At 36.2% G+C, this 20,134-nt stretch overlaps 2 protein-coding genes across 4 annotated transcripts; both read right to left on the reverse strand.

Moving 5' to 3' along the window:
* Window positions 1–2,845: 2,845 nt before the first annotated feature.
* On the reverse strand, window positions 2,846–5,443 carry LOC306860494 (calcium/calmodulin-dependent protein kinase II inhibitor 2-like). The gene is made up of 3 exons (XM_079402229.1): window positions 5,334–5,443; window positions 5,019–5,230; window positions 2,846–3,930 (listed from the first exon to the last, which is right to left on the reverse strand). Exons 2-3 carry the CDS (start codon window positions 5,173–5,175, stop codon window positions 3,860–3,862), a joined length of 228 nt encoding a protein of 75 aa, XP_079258355.1. The 5' UTR covers window positions 5,176–5,230; window positions 5,334–5,443; the 3' UTR covers window positions 2,846–3,859.
* Window positions 5,444–12,108: 6,665 nt separating this feature from the next.
* On the reverse strand, window positions 12,109–18,098 carry LOC306860643 (mitochondrial ubiquitin ligase activator of NFKB 1-like). Of its 3 annotated transcripts, none has more exons than XM_079402445.1 (5): window positions 18,030–18,098; window positions 17,485–17,623; window positions 17,314–17,401; window positions 17,050–17,170; window positions 12,109–14,002 (listed from the first exon to the last, which is right to left on the reverse strand). In XM_079402445.1, exons 2-5 carry the CDS (start codon window positions 17,602–17,604, stop codon window positions 13,273–13,275), a joined length of 1,059 nt encoding a protein of 352 aa, XP_079258571.1. In that variant the 5' UTR covers window positions 17,605–17,623; window positions 18,030–18,098; the 3' UTR covers window positions 12,109–13,272. The 3 variants fall into 3 exon arrangements, with proteins under 3 accessions (XP_079258571.1, XP_079258572.1, XP_079258573.1); XM_079402446.1 differs by having other exon boundaries at window positions 12,115–14,002; window positions 18,062–18,085; XM_079402447.1 differs by having other exon boundaries at window positions 12,131–14,002; window positions 17,964–18,062.
* Window positions 18,099–20,134: the final 2,036 nt, after the last annotated feature.

Genomic DNA, 20,134 nt, shown 5'->3' on the forward strand with positions numbered 1-20,134 from the left:
GAAGCTTTTAAGCGTAAAGAGAAAATGAACTGTTGTGACGTTCCTCTCACCCGATTACCTGCTCATCTGGGGGTCCTAATGAGCTGGTATAGGGAAGAACTACAGGTTGCTTTCAGGAGATTCTGGATTTAGTGGCTCAACAAACTCAGTTCTCAGAAAATAATCTGTAGGTTTGATTGGTTGGCCATTTTGGTGAGGATAAATCTGAATGTCAATTAGGCATTCCCCGTTTACACTAGTGCGTTTTCCTTGTAAAACGCAAAACTTTTGCTACGGTTACGCCTATCGTTTATGGGTCATTCCACCGAATGGGTGCCATTTGCTTCCAAAACTCTTCAAAATTTTTTTTCATTTTCTATATTTTTTAAAGACTGAATCTAGTAATACACATTTAACTATTCAAAATCTGTATTGGTCCATCTCCGGTAACTTTATTTAATTTTTTACACAATTTTTAAGTGGAAGATGGATGCACTTTTCTCAGTCTGTTACCAAAACTCTAATCATGTCTTTTAAAAAGCATGTTTAACCCTCTGGGGCCTGAGGTGATTTTGGGGCCCTTGAGATGTTTTGACATGCCCTGATATTTGTGCTTATTTCAGCTACTTATAACATACTATTGACCAACATGTATTTTTTTTGTATTCAGCACAAACTGTGCTACAATAATATGTGACCAAGATGGATGTACATGTTTGCATTTTTTAGAAAAAAATAATATTATGCGTGGTTAGTAAATTTTGGGGAAAAAATGTAGCTGAAATAAGGCCATAAAAGCCACACTAAATCGTCCTGAATAAGACTTTAGGGTAATCAGTCTTCTAGGCTAGAATATTTACTTCACAATTATGTGAAAATCATTCTGCTTAATCATGCACAGAAAACAATATATTGATTTAAATTTTTAAAGACATGTTTTGTGATCGAAAGCCAATATGCGAGAGAGTGATAATGGGCTTGAATATTAAGTGATTTTCACCTGAGAGACAAAGGGCCCTCCCCTAAAGCTGCTAATGGGCCATCAGTGTGACTGTGACTGAGGCAAGTAAGACAGAGAGTGAGGAGACTGAAAAAATGTTTTTTTTAAATTATTATTTGTATTTTATTTACAACCCAGTATAATCAAAACATACATAATGAAGGTCAAAGACACATTATTGTGCACACTGATCTAACCACAGAGATGTGAACAGACTTTGACTCATTTCTGCAACAGATTCTGTTCAACAAGTGAAACAAGTACCTGATATTTACTTATTTCCATGGATTCAAGAAGAAAAAAACAATCAGTAGTCAAGGATCTTGTTTTACCATAGAATATCAGTGTAGTTGAACATCAAACTGTGTTCCTCTGAGAGCACTACCAACATCAGAAGAAAGTCATCAGGATTCATCTGTGGTTCAGGTACCTGATTCAATAAAATACAAACAACCAATATATATATATTGCCCACATTCGCTCTGCGTATCCTTGTGATGACCGTGTAAACAGTAACATCATGCTCATTGTTGAACCCATAGATGTGTATGGGTAGATTCCCCATTTGACCGCTCCAAGCACGCAGACGCGTCCGCCATCTAAATAATAGGGAATCTATGGTTGTACTTGCATGAATGGTCACGTGACATGCGTTTTCAGTTGTGTAATGTAAATGGGGAGATCGTTTCTGAAATGCAGTGGAAACGCCAATGTAAAATGCCATTTTAAAACGAAAACGCACTAGTGTAAACAGGGCCTCAAAGTGGAAATGTTACATTTTTCATTACAGTTAAAAAGTTTGGGAGAAGGCTTCTCTTATGCTCATCAAGGCTGCATGTATTTGATAAAAAAAAACTGTAAATATTGTGAAATAGTATTACATTTTAAATTAATATATTGTAATTTAGTATTCCTGTCATTACTCCAGTTTTCAGAGTCACATGATCCTTCAGAAATTTTTCTAATATCCTGATTTGTGGCTCAAGAATTTCTTATTTCTAATTATTATCAATCTTTAAAACAGCTGAGTTGCTTAATATTCTTGTGGAAACTGTGATGCATTTTTCTTCAGATTTATCTGATGAACTCTAAGGAATATAATTTATTTGAAATTGAAATCTTTTGCAGTCTTTACTGTCAGTTTTGATCAATTTAATTTGTCCTTGCTGAATGAAAGTATTCATGTCTTTAAAAAACTTTCTGACCTATTTAAATGGTAGTATACATTAATTAATCTGTACAGAAATGTGATTTATTTCAGTTGTAAAGCTCATCATCATCATCTTTTAAGTATTGTGCTTTTTCTTTTTTAAGCCAGACCAACTTTTAGTTATGAAATATATGTGTAATTCCTGTAGGTGGAGCTTCGTGAATCCTTTACCAGGTTACCAGGTTTAAATGCGTTATATGATCCTGATAGTAGTTGAAACTCATGCTAACAGTTTAAATCTCAAAGTTATCTTTAGAAACTGTGTATTTTAACATCAACTTCAGGGCAGTGCCTGGCTTTAATATACTTTTATGGCAAAATAAATAATTGTAGACACATTCTTTGTTGTTGTTGCTCATTTTAGGGTCAATATTTAATTTGTTGAACTATTTTACACTTATTAACATTTATTAACTTTTTTTGAAAATAGGATATACCTTTTAAGAGACTGAAGCACATGCTTCGGGTTAAAAAACTGAAATGCATTCCTCGTTTCTGACCTGACAACTCAAGACTGTTATATCAGAACAGGCCTGTTTTAATAAGAGAAGCTCCACCTTGTAATTGATAAAAGAGGAAATCAAGGCCGAAGCTTCATCTTCAACAAAGGGAAGAAATTTCACATAGCGTACAGTGAGGGTGGTGGAGTTCTGTTATATAATCACATTTTATTGGTCATACATTTCATTGCAACTATAGCCCTGTTTAACAGTATAGAGAAGTGCAACATACACAATATTCAAGAGTCTGAGGTTTGTCATTCAGAGCAACATTAATGTAAATATTTAAGTAATTCACTGCCACAGAAGGAGGCGTTTGTGCCTGTCTCATGCAAAAAAAAATAAAGCCATTAAAAAGCCCTGACACATATATGAGAGGCAGGCCTGGAAAACTTCACATTACTCGGGTGAACGGAAACACAAGTCGACTGGCATATTTTGCAAAATTTTGGCACAGAAGTGATCAAAATCCATTTAGCTGAGAGTTGTGACAACAACGTTTGAAAGTGCTACCACTATAACTCAAATAAGCGTTTTTTTTTTTCCTTTTCAGAAATTGCACTTTGATATAAAAATAAGCTTTTGAATTCAGGCTAAGCAGGCAGTTTGCAGCCACATCAAAAAATTACAATATGCAACATGAAAAAATTGATTTAAAAAAAGTAGTCTTTCCTCTCTCGTCCTATAAAAAAAACATTTGCTCAGTCTGTCGTCTCTGCAAAAGAACAAAAAATGTCTCCAAGAGATCATAATTAGGATATTTAAAGTGAAAAACACTTTCATTGTGCACGAAAAGATACGGAGAAACCAAGTGCTCAGTCTCACAGCAAAATAAAGAATGTTGTCATGTTTGTGCTTGTGAGATCAATGCATTCCTCTCACAATATAAACTGAATCTGGACCACTACAGACCAACTCCACATGTATTAAACAACATAGGACTTGTTTGTCCAGTGTAGGATGTCACTTTATAAGAAGGGATATGAAACATGCCCTTAAAGAGAGAAAGCAGACAGACTTCCTCCATTTGGATGCCCGCAGCAGGTACGTTCTCCTCGCCTGCTGCTGCACCGTGTAATTCAACCCATTCTAAGAGGGACTGCAAAGTGCTTTCGATGCAGAATGCACAGAACCCACGATTTCCTGCCGCTTTAACAACGTGCTTGTGCGTTACACTCCCGCTGATGACTTCTCTGCCGTGTTGTTAAGGACTTCATCAATTCTGTCGTCTTCTATGACAACTGAAAGAGAAATCACAAGGGGCACTGGGGTCAAACGTGATACCCTTGAAGAAATGACATAAAAAAATAAAACGATTATAAATAATGGATGAAAACAGAATGGCATGCTATAATTCATTTATTTTCTAATTCTGGGGCAATTGTTAAGTATATTGTTTGGTATGACCTGATAATACTGGATGGACTAAGATTAAATATAATACTTTTAACATTTTAAAAACTTTTAATTGAACTGCAAAAAGTTACAAGGTGATAAAAAATAACGAAGAACCCATAGCTTTATTTATTTATTGGAATAAGAACAAGATGAAAGTAAAATACAATTTAAAAAAGCAAATAAAAAATAAAAATAAATTATTTAAAAAATATATTTATGCAGTAAAAACACAGCAAACCAGCTTAGATTGTAGTGTTTATTTATTTTAATTTTTTTTTGCAGCAGCAAATCTGTGAAATTTCACGGATAATGTTCCTGAAGCTAGTTTATATATATATATATATATATATATATATATATATATATATATATATATATATATATATATATATATATATATATATATATATATAATGAGTTACATTTCAGCCCCTTTAACAAAAATATTGTGCATTTGTTTTTGTTTTTTGGGATAATTTTTCAATAAACATTTTGTGTTATCAATTTCAGCACCTAAAATGTAGGCTACACTTTAGACACACACACACACACACACACACACACACACACACACACACATATGCATGTATGTATATGTCTATACTTTTGTTTAAAGTGAAACAAAAAAGTTTCTATTAGTCAATAAGCCCTCTTTTGACTAGAAAACTAAAGAATTTGCCATGAGATAAAAACTCATATGAACTCACAATAAGGCAGAAGTAAATGCAAACGCGTCACACTGACATCATCACGTGATGCCATAAATTTGCATATTTAAGGCATCGGTATCATATCAAAGGTAATAGTGAAAAGAAGGCATCAGTTTGACTCATTAATTGTCATGCATGAATATGTCAGCATTAATAGGCTATATGTTTTAAGATTAGAAAACCAACACCTATGAAACAACGTAAATAAGTGGTTTTCCCACCTCTCTTACTGCGTCCGATCTGTCCGAGTTTCGGAGCTCGCTTGTTCTGCCCAGAACTGAAGTTGTTCTGCAGACGACAGGTGAGGGATATCTGCTCTTCATCCCCATCATCGCCATAATGAGAGATGTTCTCATCGTAAGGCAGCACTTCTGACATGATCCCGGTCACAATAATCGATGAAGAGAGATAGGAAGGATCGATAACTAGGGCTCTGTAAAGAACGGCGCGCGAGAACCTCACTGTCAAGATCAGATGCAGCTGTGTTTTACCTTCATACTACGGGAGTCACTTTCACTTTTCCTGTCGTTACTTACAGGCGATGGGCAGGAGTCACTCGGAAAAACTGATGTAGATGCAAAACAGGAGCGCGATGCAAAAACACGCACGGATCCTCAGAGAGCAGAGAGACGTCACTACACCCCCCTCCCCCACCTCACTCTGCTGCCTGGGTGCTGTGGTTTAGTGGTTAAAGATGTGGGTTTGCATCCCACTAGGGTTGATTCGTGACTAACCATCACTGCCACCCAGAAGCTTGTCACACTCGTGTCTTTGCACATGGGAACTGTGGCTTAGCTGTAAAAGATATGGGGTTGAATACAATCAGGGTTGATTCATGCCGTGTCATCATATTTCACAAGTAACCATTTAGAACATGCGTATGGGTGACATGAGTTTAGGTTGTGGGAATAAAAATGTGCTCATCCTCATGCAGGGCAATCCAAGATGTAGATGAGTTTGTTTCCTTATCAGAACAGATTTGGAGAAATTTAGAATTTAGAATTCCCAAATGGATGCTCTGCAGTGAATGGGTGCCGTCAGAATGAAAGTCCAAACAGCTGATAAAAACACCACAATAATCCGGAAAACAATATTACAGAAGGGGGACTTGTATTTTAGCCAGAACACACGCAGCTTTTCACTTTACAAGATGTTAACTGATGGACTGGAGTTGTGTGGATTATTGTGATGTTTTATCAGCTGCTTCGACTCCCATTCTGACGGCACCCATTCACTGCAGAGGATACATTAGTGAGCGAGTGGTGCAATTCTAAATTTCTCCAGATCTGTTCCAATGAAGAAAGAAACTCATCTACTTTTTGGATTAGCCTGAGGTTGAGTAAAGTGTCATAAAATTGATACTTTTGGGTGAACTATTCCTTGAAATTCATAATCTAATCACAATTGTGCATTTAAGCAAAACTCATATGCAGGTAATGTACTGTGAAATATTATAAAAGGCTGCTGTGTTCACCAGAACTTTAGCATAAAAATACAATGATGATGTGTTTTTACAGGATTACAGTAATTAATATATTAATCGAGCTATTAAAATCTTAGCTATTAAAATCAATGCATTTTCCTTCCAAAACATTTTTTAAAACAGTTTACAATAAAATTACAAATTACACATTCAAAGTAGATTTTTTACATACATATAAATTATACAGTTAACCAGTTTGTTTTTACTGTAACATTTTTAGTCTTAAAAAACAAACTCGATTTCTTCTGTAGCGCTTTTATTAAGAACATCACCTACCATTATATAATACTAATGTTAATGCAAAGTCATATTCATATTCATAATAATATTGTTATATTGTAGTCCTATAATATGACTTGTATGCTTTAATTTCATTCTATGGCTGTAGACTACAATCTGGACATACAGTAAATCATTAGTGGCTTATTAGTGGTTTAAATTATTTTATCTGAGGTTTATGAGAGGTTTTGAAGATTTCTGGTGGTTTTAATAGTTTAAGGCATCATGTTGATGGTTATATCAGTACTAACAAACCCATGGTGATCCTCCAAGATTAAAGTGTGTTGGTAAAGACAGAAAGGTATTTAGCTCCATCTATTGGTCAGATACAGTAGTACTCTTTTTTTTTTTTTTTCTTTTCATGTGCAATTAATCAGTAGCCTCTCACTGCAGAACAAAGATCCAGGGGGCGGGTTGGATCTACATCTAGGGGGTGCAGATTGGTAGGTTTAGGGGTGGGGATGGGTGGGTTTAGGGATCAGGGGGTGGAGACGGGTAGGTTTAGGTAAATGTAAGGTGGGAGTAGTTGGATCTAGATCCAACCACACCCAGTCTGTTGTGCTGCTGAGAGGTTTTGTGTTTGTAGCTCCGCTTTTTTATTGAATCTTTACCTTACTTTCACTCTCTGTTGTTTAAAGTGATAATATATAACTTAATATTTATGGTATTATCTATTAAACTAATCGAACTAATTTGATCGTTCGCTTTTTAAAACCGCGAGTGTAGCGCAAGTGTAATGCTTCTTCTCCTGCTATTGTTGTTTGCACTTCATGTCACATGTATAGTTTATCTCTCTCTGTCAGCGACGAGGGATTCACATGTGATAAATGCAGGGAAATAGTTAGGCTGACAGAGAAGGTTTCAGAATTAGAGACATGCATCCAAACTTTAGTTGAGGATAGTAAGAATGTGAGGACTGTAGATACTGCTTTGGATGTGACTAGCTCAGGGAGTCCTGTACATTGTTCGGTTCAGGTTGAGCCCGTGCAGCAGGGCAGCTGGGTGACTGTGAGGCGGCCTAGTTGCTCTTCCGTTCCGATCAGAACATCAAACAGGTTCTCCCCACTCAGTGAGACACCCACTGAGAAACCTGATGAAAGTGCTCTAGTTATTAGCGATTCTATTGTACGGAACGTGAAAATAGAGACACCAGCCACCATAGTCCAATGTTTACCGGGAGCCAGAGCGCCTGACATCTTGGCAAATTTAAAAGTGACCTGACCTGTTGAAAAGAGATGGCATTCATCCCTCCTGGGGTGGTGCCGCTCTTCTCTCTAGAAATATGGCACATAGTCTTAGAGTTTGTACTTGACTAACTGGGGCCCAGGTCAGGAAGCAGACAGACTGGCTAAACCGACCGTCTATAGCCGCCGAAGTCAGTTAATTCTCAGCACACAGAGACTCTTTCACCTAGATATCACATTATAGAGAATGTGTTTGTTGAAAATACAAAAAACGTCCAAACCAAATTAAGAGTAACAATTTAATTGATGTTCAACAAATAATTTTTTTTTACAATACAGAGAAACAATTGATAAAGCTTGGCTTACTGAATATCAGGTCCCTTTCTACAAAAGCACTTTTTGTAAATTATTTGATCAATGATAATAATCTAGATTTGCTCTGTTTGACAGAAACATGGCTAAAACCGGATGAATACATTACTTTAAATGAGTCCACACCCCAAGATTACTGCTATAAAAATGACCCACGTCCGAAAGGTAAAGGGGGAGGTGTTGCTACAATTTATAGCAATATTCTCAGTAAGGGCAGGCTTTAAGTATAACTCGTTTGAAGTTATGGTGCTGCGTATAACATTATCTAGAGAAACACATGTTAGTGATAAATCCTCTGTGATGTTTGTACTGGCTACTATATACAGGCCATCAGGGCACCACACAGACTTTATTAAATAATTTTCTGATTTTCTATCTGAGTTAGTACTGGCTGCAGATAAAGTCTTAATTGTTGGTGATTTTAATATCCATGTCGATAATGAAAAAGATGCATTAGGATAAGCATTCATAGACATTCTGAACTCTATTGGGGTTAGACAACACGTTTCCGGACCTACTCATTGTCAAAATCATACTCTAGATTTAATACTGTCACATGGAATTGATGTTAGTGGTGTTGAAATTCTGCAGCAAAGCGATGATATCTCAGATCATTATCTAGTCTTGTGTAAACTCCATATAGCTAAAACTGTAAATTCTACTCCTTGTTACAAGTATGGTAGAACCATCACCTCTACCACAAAAGACTGCTTTGTAAGTAATCTTCCTGATTTATATAAATTTCTCAGCATATCCAACAGCACAGAAAAACATGATGATGTAACAGAAACTATGGACTCTATCTTTTCTAGCACTTTAGATACAGTTTGCGCCTTTACGCTTAAGGAAGATCAAAGAAAACAGTCCGACTCTGTGGTATAATGAGCACACTCGCACCTTAAAGAGAGCAGCCCGGAAAATGGAGAGCAGATGGAGGAAAACAAAACTAGAGGTATTTCGAATAGCCTGGTGGGAAAATACCCTATCCTACAGAAAAGCATTAAAAACTGCTAGATCTGATTACTTTTCGTCTCTTCTAGAAGAAAACAAACATAACCCCCGGTATTTATCAATACAGTCACTAAATTAACAAAAACTAAAGCATCAACAGGTGTTGGCATTTCCCACAGCAGTAATGACTTTATGAACTAATTCACTTCCAAGATCGATTCTATCAGAGATGAAATTGTAACCATGCAGCCGTCAGCTACAGTATCGCATCAGATAGTGCACTATAGATCCCCTGAGGAACAATTCCACTCATTCTCTACTATAGGAGAGGAAGAGTTGTATAAATTTGTTAAATCGTCTAAACCAACAACATGTATGTTAGACTCTATTCCATCTAAACTACTAAAAGAGCTGCTTCCAGAAGTCATAGAGCCTCTTTTGGCTATTATTCATTCATCAGTCATTAGGATATGTCCCCAAAACCTTCAAATTGGCTGTTATTAAGCCTCTCATTAAAATCTCCCTTTTCTGTCAAAGATACTACAAAAGGTAGTATCCTCACAATTATATTCCTTCTTAGAGAAAAAATAGTATTTGTGAGGAATTCCAGTCAGGATTTAGACCGTATCATAGTACTGAGACTGCTCTCATTAGAGTTACAAATGACCTGCTTCTATCATCTGATCGTGGTTGTATCTCTTTATTAGTTCTACTGGATCTTAGCGCTGCGTTCGACACTATCAACCACAACATTCGTTTAAATAGATAGGGAAAACTTTGTTGGCATTAGTGGAAGTGCATTAGCATGGTTCAAATCGTACTTATCTGAACGCCATCAGTTCGTAGCAGTGAATGAAAAGGTATCATATCGATCACAAGTGCAGTATGGAGTACCTCAAGGCTCAGTACTAAGGCCGTTACTTTTCATGCTTTACATGTTACCCTTGGGAGATATTATCAGGAGACATGGTGTTAGCTTTCACTGTTATGCTGATGATACTCAGCTCTATATTTCTTCGCTGCCCAGTGAAATACACCAAATTGAGAAACTAACGGAATGCATAGTCGATATAAAAAACTGGTTGACGAGTAACTTCTTACTGCTAAATTCTGAAAAAACAGAGGTGTTAATTATCAGACCTAAAACCCCCACATGTAATAACCTAGAACACTAACACTTGACGGCTGCTCTGTCAATTCTTCGTCCTCAGTTAGGAACCTAGGTGTGCTGTTTGATAGCAATTTTTAATTTGAAAGCCATGTTTCTAGCATCTGAAAAATTGCGTTTTTTCATCTCAAAAACGTATCTAAATTGCGACCTATGCTCTCAGCGTCAAATGCAGAAATACTAATTCATGCGTTTATGACCTCAAGGTTAGACTATTGTAATGCTTTATTGGGTGGTTGTTCTGTACGCTTGATCAACAAATTACAGTTGGTCCAAAATGCAGTAGCTAGAGTCCTTACTAGAACCAGGAAGTACGACCACATTAGCCCGATTCTGTCAACACTGCATTGGCTCCCTATCAAACATCGTATAGATTTTAAAATCTTGTTAATTACTTATAAAGCCCTGAATGGCTTAGCTCCTCAGTACTTGAGAGAGCTCTTATCACATTATAGTCCTCCACGTCTGCTGCGTTCTTAAAACTCTGGCCATTTGATAATACCTAGAATATCAAAATCAACTGCAGGCGGCACATCCTTTTCCTATTTAGCACCCAAACTCTGGAACAATCTACCTAATACTGTTCGGGAGGCAGACACACTCTGTCAGTTTAAATCTAGATTAAAGACACATTTCTTTAACCTGGCTTACACATAACACACTAATACAGTTCTATTATTCAAATCCGTTAAAGGATTGTTAGGCTGCATTAATTAGATCAACCGGAACCGGGGACACTCCCCATAACACATGATGTACTTGTTACATCATAAGAAGAATGGCATCTACGCTACTATTTATCTGTTTCTATTCTGTTTCTCAGTCCGTGTCCGGATCAGATGGTGGATCGGCGCCGGGAGATAATGTATGTCTCCCTGATCGTCGGCGGAGGCCGGACACCTGGATGAGCCCCGGGGACATATCCCCAGTGAAGACCTCAACTTAAAAAACAATAAAACTTAACATAAAACAAATAACTAAAAATATAATAAAATACCGAACTACATAATACTATTATTGTTAGAAATTGCAACAATATAAAAATAGAAATATAATACATTTAAAATTTTAATTAAAACAATAAATAAACAATAATATCCTGGCCAGAGGAGAACTGGCCCCCCCCAACTGAGCCTGGTTTCTCCCAAGGTTTTTTTTTTCTCCATTCTGTCACAGAGGGAGTTTTGGTTCCTTGCCGCTGTCGCCTCTGGCTTGCTCAGTTGGGGACACAACAAGGCTGTTCAAGGTTTCCTTGACTTGCTGCAAAACATCTGGAGACTGTGTGACTCGAGTACAATTCTCAAGAAAATGTGCAGTTGTTGCGACGGCATGGGTGAGACATACAGTGTTTGCTTCTTTTGTCATCTAAAATGACTGATGTTTTCTTCTCCATCCACATTAATTCATATCACCTGCATGCCGCTGCTCCACCCCTTTCACTTTGTTTTTTCTAGTGTACCTTAGTGATTAAAGATATGGTTATATAACTGAAAGGTGGTAGGTTTAAACCCCAAAAAATGAGCTACCACCTTCATTGTGGCCTTTCAAGACATTTGTTTATACATTTCTAAATATTTAGTGGTATCATTTTGGCTTTACAGACGTTTGTTACTGTGCAGACATTTAATACGTCATTGTGTCCTTTCCAGATCAAGTATATATTAATTATTCTTCTGGTAGGAAGAAATGTTGCTCTCACATTTACACAGCTGCTTCATAGAAATGAAAATTCAGATTACATCACATGAACTGATCCACTACAGAACAAAAGTTCTTTATTATTTTCAGTTCGTTGTAATTTTTTTGTAAATTATGCATAACTAATATCATATTAAAATAATTTTCATATTGAAGAACAAATAACAAAAAGATTTGGTTTAACCTTCCCTGTAATTTAGAGATTCCCATTTATTAATTCATATTAAAACTTCGGATGATAATTTATAACGTATGGAGAAAAACAAACACCCACAGTCCTTTCAAACTCTTACAAAAAACATGAATAAAAACAAAAAATAAAAATATTGAAAGGGCACCACAAAACATCAAGTTAACATGTCTTAAAATGAGCAAATCAATATTTTACAACAAAAATGTAAGGGCATGAGAGATTTATTTTGTATAAAGAAAATAAAGCCTGTTTATATGACCTTTAAGTATTGTAACATATTCATCATTCCTTAATAATAAATCATTCACTACTGAAATGCAAAACTGTCACACCATGGACTGTTCTGTGTGTGTTTTGTTTAGTTTCCTATGTGTCCCATGTGCCTTTTGATTATAGTTTTCCCTCGTTTTCCCATGCCCATATATGGTCTTCCTGTTCCTGTTCCCTGATTGTGTTCAATTTGATTACAGGTGTGTCTCGTCTTCCCGTCATTAAGTTGTGTACTTAAAGAGTGTTTGTTCTTCGTTTGGCGTCTATGGTCATACCTTGTTTCAGTGTGCGATTCTCTTTGGTTTATGATTAAAGTCTGCTTATTGTGAAGATTATCTTCTCTTTCCCGCCTACATACCGTGACAAAAACAGATTTAAATTTTTATATTTTAATTGTAAATAAGTGTAAAGCCTAAAAATCCATAAAAAAAACAAATCTTTGTATTAAAGAAACTTTGAATGATATAAAAAATGTATTACAATAATGAGAATATAGTTTAAACCACCATGGAAAATGCTTGCTTATTTGTCGTAAAAATGTCACAATGCAAAAAAACGAAAAAAAAACCCAAAAAACAATTGTGCTAAAATTGCCTTGTTTTAATTTTTTTTTTATTAAAGAAAATGCTCTTTATAATTTTTTTTTGTTTTGATTTTGGATGAAATAACAAATGGCTTTTAATTTCAGTTCATACAGGCACAAGTGGAGATAACAATTGCCAACAGTGTGATCAATCAATAGAACACAAAAAAACCCAACTTAAACTGGAAGATTTGTTTTTACTGCTGAGCATTTGAAAGATATTAGCATGAAACACTGTGCTCACACTCAAAGTGCCTCATTTCAAAATAATATTACATATTTTTAATCAGGCCTTTAGCTGTTATACAGAGGGACAATCCTGTCTATTGTAGCCCTGCATATGGGACATTTCTTCGGTTCGGGCAGGGCCCTATAGCACTCCTCACAGGCACACACGTGACCACACTCCAGAAACACGCACGAACGCTCACGATTCAAGCACACTGTGCATGAAGTAGGAGACAAATCCTCCTCCTCCAGGTGGAGCTCCTGCAAACGTTTGCTCTGCCACTTCCTGTACTCGTCCAGCAGGCTGCGCTCTTTTCTCCGCTCCTTTCGCAGCACGTACTGTCGCCACAGCAGGTAGAATAGTGTGGCGCAGGCAGTCAAGCCAAACAGCACCGTCAAGATCCTCCAGATCCGCAGGTGACCCTCTTGCTTGTTCAGGAGCATGTCGTAGTCCAGGCTGCTGAGGAAGTACCGCAGGCCCTGTTTAGGGGGTTGAAGACGAACCAGGTTGTTGTCTAGCACCAGCTCCCCTACGCCCGTCATGCTGGCACCCAGACGTAACATTTCTTCGGTCTCCTGGATGCCCTGCGGGCGCTCACCACTGATAAAGTGGCTGATGACGTTGGTCAGAGACTGCTGGGAGGGGTGAAAGTTCTCATAGGTGGTCTCCAGATCCAATTCAGCAGCATCGAGTGGACGGACTACTCGCACTGTTGTGGGAACCGTGTCATCATGTGGGGCGAGGTCAAAGGGCACGGTGTTGGTGCGTTGGTGGATGACCTTTTCACAATCATTCCTAAAAGAATGATGCATTAGCAGATTAAATAAGGTATATACAGTTACTGACAGTGAAAAATATATTTTTATTATAAATTACTGATGCTGCATAGGGATAAATAAAATGATTAAAACATTAAATATTTAAATAAATGAGAAAGCCTAATAAAAATTTAATAGTGTACTATAAAAGGTAAATAAAGTATAATTATTAAACTATATATTATCATAAATAACATTTTATATTAAAAAATATTTAATGTATACTCTATTTGAACATATAATAATAATAATAAAAAATACAGTATAAAAATTTAAATAGAGTATACATTAAAATGAAATATTTTACACATTATTTTAATATAAAAAATAAATATTTTAAATATAATCTAATATGTATTTAAATATTAAGTATATTTAAATTAGTGCTGTTAAACGATTAATCGTGATTAATTGCATCCAAATGAGTTTTTGTTTACATAATGTGTGCGTACTGTGTATATGTATTATGTATACAGTATCTCACAGAAGTGAGTACACCTCTCACATTTTTGTAAATATTTTATTATATCTTTTCATGTGACAACACTGAAGAAATGACACTTTGCTACAATGTAAAGTAGTGAGTGTACAGCTTGTATAACGGTGTAAATTTGCTGTCCCCTCAAAATAACTTAACACACAGCCATTAATGTCTAAACCGCTGGCCACAAAAGTCAGTACACCCCTAAGTCAAAATGTCCAAATTGGGCCCAAAGTGTCAATATTTTGTGTGGCCACCATTATTTTCCAGCACTGCCTTAACCCTCTTGGGCATGGAGTTCACCAGAGCTTCACAGGTTGCCACTGGAGTCCTCTTCCACTCCTACATGACGACGTCACAGAGCTGGTGGATGTTAGAGACCTTGCGCTCCTCCACCTTCCGTTTGAGGATGCCCCACAGATGCTCAATAGGGTTTAGGTCTGGAGACAAGCTTGGCTAGTCCATCACCTTTACCCTCAGCTTCTTTAGCAAGGCAGTGGTCGTCTTGGAGGTGTGTTTGGGGTCGTTATCATGTTGGAATACTGCCCTGCGGCCCAGTCTCTCCTTCAGTATGTCACAGTACATGCTGGCATTCATGGTTCCCTCAATGAACTGTAGCTCCCCAGTGCCGGCAGCACTCATGCAGCCCCAGACCATGACACTCCCACCACCATGCTTGACTGTAGGCAAGACACACTTGTCTTCATACTCCTTACCTGGTTGCTGCCACACACGCTTGACGCCATCTGAACCAAATAAGTTTATCTTGGTCTCATCAGACCACAGGACATGGTCCAGTAATCCATGTCCTTAGTCTGCTTGTCTTCAACAAACTGTTTGTGGGCTTTCTTATGCATCATCTTTAGAAGAGGCTTCCTTCTGGGACGACAGCCATGCAGACCAATTTGATGAAGTGTACGGCGTATGGTCTGAGCACTGACAGGCTGACCCCCCACCCCTTCAACCTTTGCAGCAATGCTGGCAGCACTCATACGTCTATTTCCCAAACACAGCCTCTGGATATGATGCTGAGCACGTGCACTCAGCTTCTTTGGTCGACCATGGCGAGGCCTGTTCTGACTGGACCCTGTCCTGTTAAACCGCTGTATGGTCTTGGCCATCGTGCTGCAGCTCAGTTTCAGGGTCTTGGCAATCTTATTATAGCCTACGCCATCTTTATGTAGAGCAACAATTATTTTTTTCAGATCCTCAGAGAGTTCTTTGCCATGAGGTGCCATGTTGAACTTCCAGTGACCAGTATGAGAGAGTGAGAGCGATAACACCAAATTTAACACACCTGCTCCCCGGTCACACCTGAGACCTTGTAACACTAACGCTTGATGGAGGGCGTGTCTGAAGCTTGCATAAGGCGATCTGATTGGCTGACGCCTGCATTGGCGCTTCAAAAGTTGAAAAGTTTTCAACTTCTGCCGGGAGCAACGGACCCGACGCGACGGACCCACAATTTAGTTTGGCAACGCTTGACGCACACTCCATTCAAAGTAAATGAGAAGCGTTAACGCTGATGCCCCGTGTGAATGGGGCGTTACGAGTCACATGACATCGGGGAGAGAAAATGGCTAATTGGGCCCAATTTGGACATTTTCACTTAGGGGTGTACTGACTTTTGTGACCAGCGGTTTAGACATTAATGGCTGTGTGTTGAGTTATTTTGAGGGGACAGCAAATTACACTGTTATATAAGCTGTACACTCACTACTTTACATTGTAGCAAAGTGTCATTTCTTCAGTGTTGTCACATGAAAAGATATAATAAAATATTTACAAAACTGTGAGGGGTGTTCTCACTTCTGTGAGATACTGTATATAAATACACACATGCATGTATATATTTAAGAAAGATGTTATGTTTATATTAAATATATTTATACATATATACACATGTAAATATTTTCGAAATATATACTGTGTATATTTATATATACATAATAAATATACACAGTGCACACAGATATATTATGTGAAAAAAAAACTTATTTTGGATGCGATTAATGACAGCACTAATGCTGAATATAAATATTTAAATAAAGCACAATTTAAGTGTAATTATTGAAACTAAATATTTATAAATATTACTTTATATTAAGAAAATAATTAATATTTAAATTAATATTAAATATTAATTAAAATAAAAATTTAAATACATTTAAATACAATTAAAATTAATAAAGTGTAATTTAAAATCGTAAATAAAATGTAAATGTTATAAGAAATATTTTATATTAACACTACATAATAAATAATAATTATTATTAGAAACTACACACAAACACACATTTTCTAATAATTATATTTTAAATAAACTTTAACTGCAATTTATGTTTAAATTACATTAAAACCTTTCTGATATTATACCTAGATGAGTAAAATTTTGTAGACAAATACAAATTATGGCCATGTATGAATTTCTTTAGATAGCTAAAAAATTATAGATAAAAAAAAACAACTATAAAGAACTGATAGTGTAATGGACAATATACCCATAGTATAGTGTATAATTTATATACATTATAAACATGTACCATATATGTGTTGTTCGATTCCACACCATCTTTTTCTCTTTTAGGGTTAACCTCTCGATGACCCCTTTACAGTTGCCTACAAACTGACTGTTCAAGGTCTCTTTCACTGAGCGCACAACACCTAAACAAACACTGTATGAGTACATTTATTTTAAACATTAACACCAATTAAATACTATTTTTTTCTCTAATTATTTTCCAGTGAATCATTATTGTATGAACATCAGCAAAGTGCAATATTAGTTTTTATTTTAGAAGCCATACCTTCAATAACTGCATAAGGAACACATTTTCCTGGAGCTTCATCAAGGATAGTTTTGAGATCTGGATTTAATGGCATCTTCTTGGCCTCCTGTTAAACAACACGCTTAAGTATGATTTAATTCTTCTAGTGGTAGTATCATTAAAAGAAATGCACCAGGGGTGTTTGGTTACCCTTAATTTCGCTACATGGCTCGACTTCCTCTTGTATATGGTGTATAAGACAGCAGTCAGAGCCGAGCTAGTGGCCAGCAACACTATCTGTGCTGTCGAGGGTTTGCCGCTGGGCTCCATCCTTCAATCTACAGACCAGCTGAGTATGAAAACAAATAACATCTCAGTCCAAAGACACAGGAGAAACAACTTCTCCAAGTTTGGTGTCAACAACATACCCATTCCTAGCTTATGAACAAGGCATTTTTCAAAAGGTTAAATCTTTGGATTTACATTTGAAATCTATATTGTGTCGGAAAATAAAACAAACATATAAAATCATACTTTTTTTTTTTTTTTTTTTTTACACAGAGAATGCAGGTAACTAACAAAAACATAACAGCTGTAAATTAGCTTGTATGGCTAGCAATACCTTCCGAAAAACAACCAGCTTAAATATGCGCTCTCAAAACTTGTATTTTAATATTTAAGAAACTCACGATATTGGTAACTGAAATAATTGTTAAAGTGACAAACATGCACCGAATAAGAGGTTATTTGACTACCTTCACTAAAGCTGTGCTGGTGTACAACTCACTGTCAACTCCAGCTCCTTCATAATAAAAGTCCTCGGCAGGGAACTGTCCCTGCTGCAGGCGTGCAGATCTATAAAATGAATGTAATTTTTGAAGAAACGTATGAAAATGTAAACTGAAACGGAATAAAATGCCTTTGAAACTGAAAAAAGAAATTATTGCATGCAAAAAAATGTACTTCGTTTTTAATACACTGCATGTTTTGCGACTGTTTTCTCCTCTTTCATTTGTTGATCTGTATTTATAGATACGCTTCTATGCCATTATTACATTATTGTTACTATTATTATTACTTTTATCTCTATTGATATTACTGTTGCCGTCATCACAGAATATTGTTATCATCACCATCTTTAGTATTTTCATTGTTATTATTATTATTATTATTTTTATGCATGTTAATATTACTTAAATACTACTACTATTATTCAGATTGTCATGACTGTTTGCTTTCATCGCTGTTATTGTCATTGCTGTTTTTATTTGTAGTTTAAAAAAAATAATAATTGTGTTTTGTGTTCAACATATGTTGTATGTTTTGCACTCCTACTAATAAAAAAAAAAAAAAAAAATAAAAAAAAAAAAAAAAAAAAATACGCTTCTAAAGTTCTAGAGTTCTTCTAAAAACTCTTGTGGGGGCGGGGCTAGCAGTGGTGTGTTCTCATTGGCTACTGAGTTTCTGATTGACAGCTTCTTGACCTGGAAGTGAAGGCATCAGTGTTGCGCCCCGAGTGTGGATGTGAGGGTCTCTTAGCGGCTTCCTATTTCATTTTAGTGATATAAAATAATATATAAATATTTGTATTATTATTATTATTATTATTTTATCATTGTTCTGCTGCTACACTACATTGTTGAGATGATTTCTTAGGAATAGCACAGCGAATGAAATCATCATCATTATGATCAATCATCATCGTTATCAGGATACTCATTTCTGGACCTGGTTATCTACAGTTATAGCCTTCAATTAGATCATATTTGCTTCAGTTAGATCATATTTCCCCCAGCACATAGCGTAATGTACAGTACTAAATGAACTGTATCTGACAATGACCGATGCTATTTTACAAGTGCACTGTCAATCACTGCGCTGTCAACTTTGGCAATGTAAAGCCTTTTTAACCATGCTTTTTCTGTGTCCAGATTTGACTAATAATAATGCAAAAATGGTCACTTCAGATGAAAATTTTTGGGGGGGCGGGAAACAAACAAACTTTGACAAAAAGTAGTGTTTAATAATGCCTAAATATATATCCAAATGCAAAACCTAATGCATACAAATAATTATGACTGAAATCAGTTTCCAGCAACTAGGGTATACACAGTCATGGATATATAGGGCTATACAGCCATCTAATGGTTACACAACAGTATTACAGATGATAAATGGTGCATAATTGTGATGTATTTATTACTAATACATATAAAATCAAATAATTATATTGTGCATTTATTTGTTTGAAATGTTTTAAGTTTGAAATGTGTCATGGGAGTTCAAAGCAGCTGGTATTGTTAGACTATAATACATCTTTCTCAATTTCCAGGGAGCGGAGCAACTTTTCCATAAACAAACTTCTGATGCCGACCCAGAGGATGCAGTGATAGAACCAGAGATCCATTGCCCTCATCAGACAAGAATCTTGTGCTTCAGACACCTGAATATTTTAATTTCTTTGGAGCTCTAGATTAAAACAAACACAGTTCACACGCACACAAGAGGTTGCACTTTATTCTTATTAGTCTATGCTGATCTTGAATTAACATACCAGCAGCATATGATTGATAAGGGGATAGTTCACCCAAAAATAAAACTTCTCTCTTTTACTCACCCTCATGCTGTCCCAAATGCATATTACTTTCTTTCTACTGGACAGGTAAACACAAATTAAGATTTTTAGGCAAATAATCCATTTCTGTGAGTCCTAAAGATGCTTTAAAACCCACACACAGTGACCGTGACAGTAATCCATCTGATCTTAGTGGTTAAATCAATATTTTTTGAAGTAAAACAACATAAGAAAAACACTAATAATTTAAACTTTTGACTATTAACAATCGCTTCCGTTCAACTG

The sequence above is a fragment of the Barbus barbus genome, assembly GCF_936440315.1.
Source record: "Barbus barbus genome assembly, chromosome: 41".
In the NCBI taxonomy this organism is placed as follows: Eukaryota; Metazoa; Chordata; class Actinopteri; order Cypriniformes; family Cyprinidae; genus Barbus; species Barbus barbus.

Excerpts from the sequence above, each read along its gene's own strand:
- LOC306860494 (XM_079402229.1), bottom strand. The coding sequence starts at position 5,175 with ATGTCAGAAGTGCTGCCTTACGATGAGAACATCTCTCATTATGGCGAT. Across the intron at positions 3,931-5,018 it reads GATCGGACGCAGTAAGAGAG|TTGTCATAGAAGACGACAGA; the intron begins GTGGGAAAACCA and ends TTTCTCTTTCAG.
- LOC306860643 (XM_079402445.1), bottom strand. The coding sequence starts at position 17,604 with ATGGAGCCCAGCGGCAAACCCTCGACAGCACAGATAGTGTTGCTGGCC. Across the intron at positions 17,402-17,484 it reads GCCATGTAGCGAAATTAAGG|GAGGCCAAGAAGATGCCATT; the intron begins GTAACCAAACAC and ends GTTGTTTAACAG. Across the intron at positions 17,171-17,313 it reads TCCTTATGCAGTTATTGAAG|GTGTTGTGCGCTCAGTGAAA; the intron begins GTATGGCTTCTA and ends GTGTTTGTTTAG.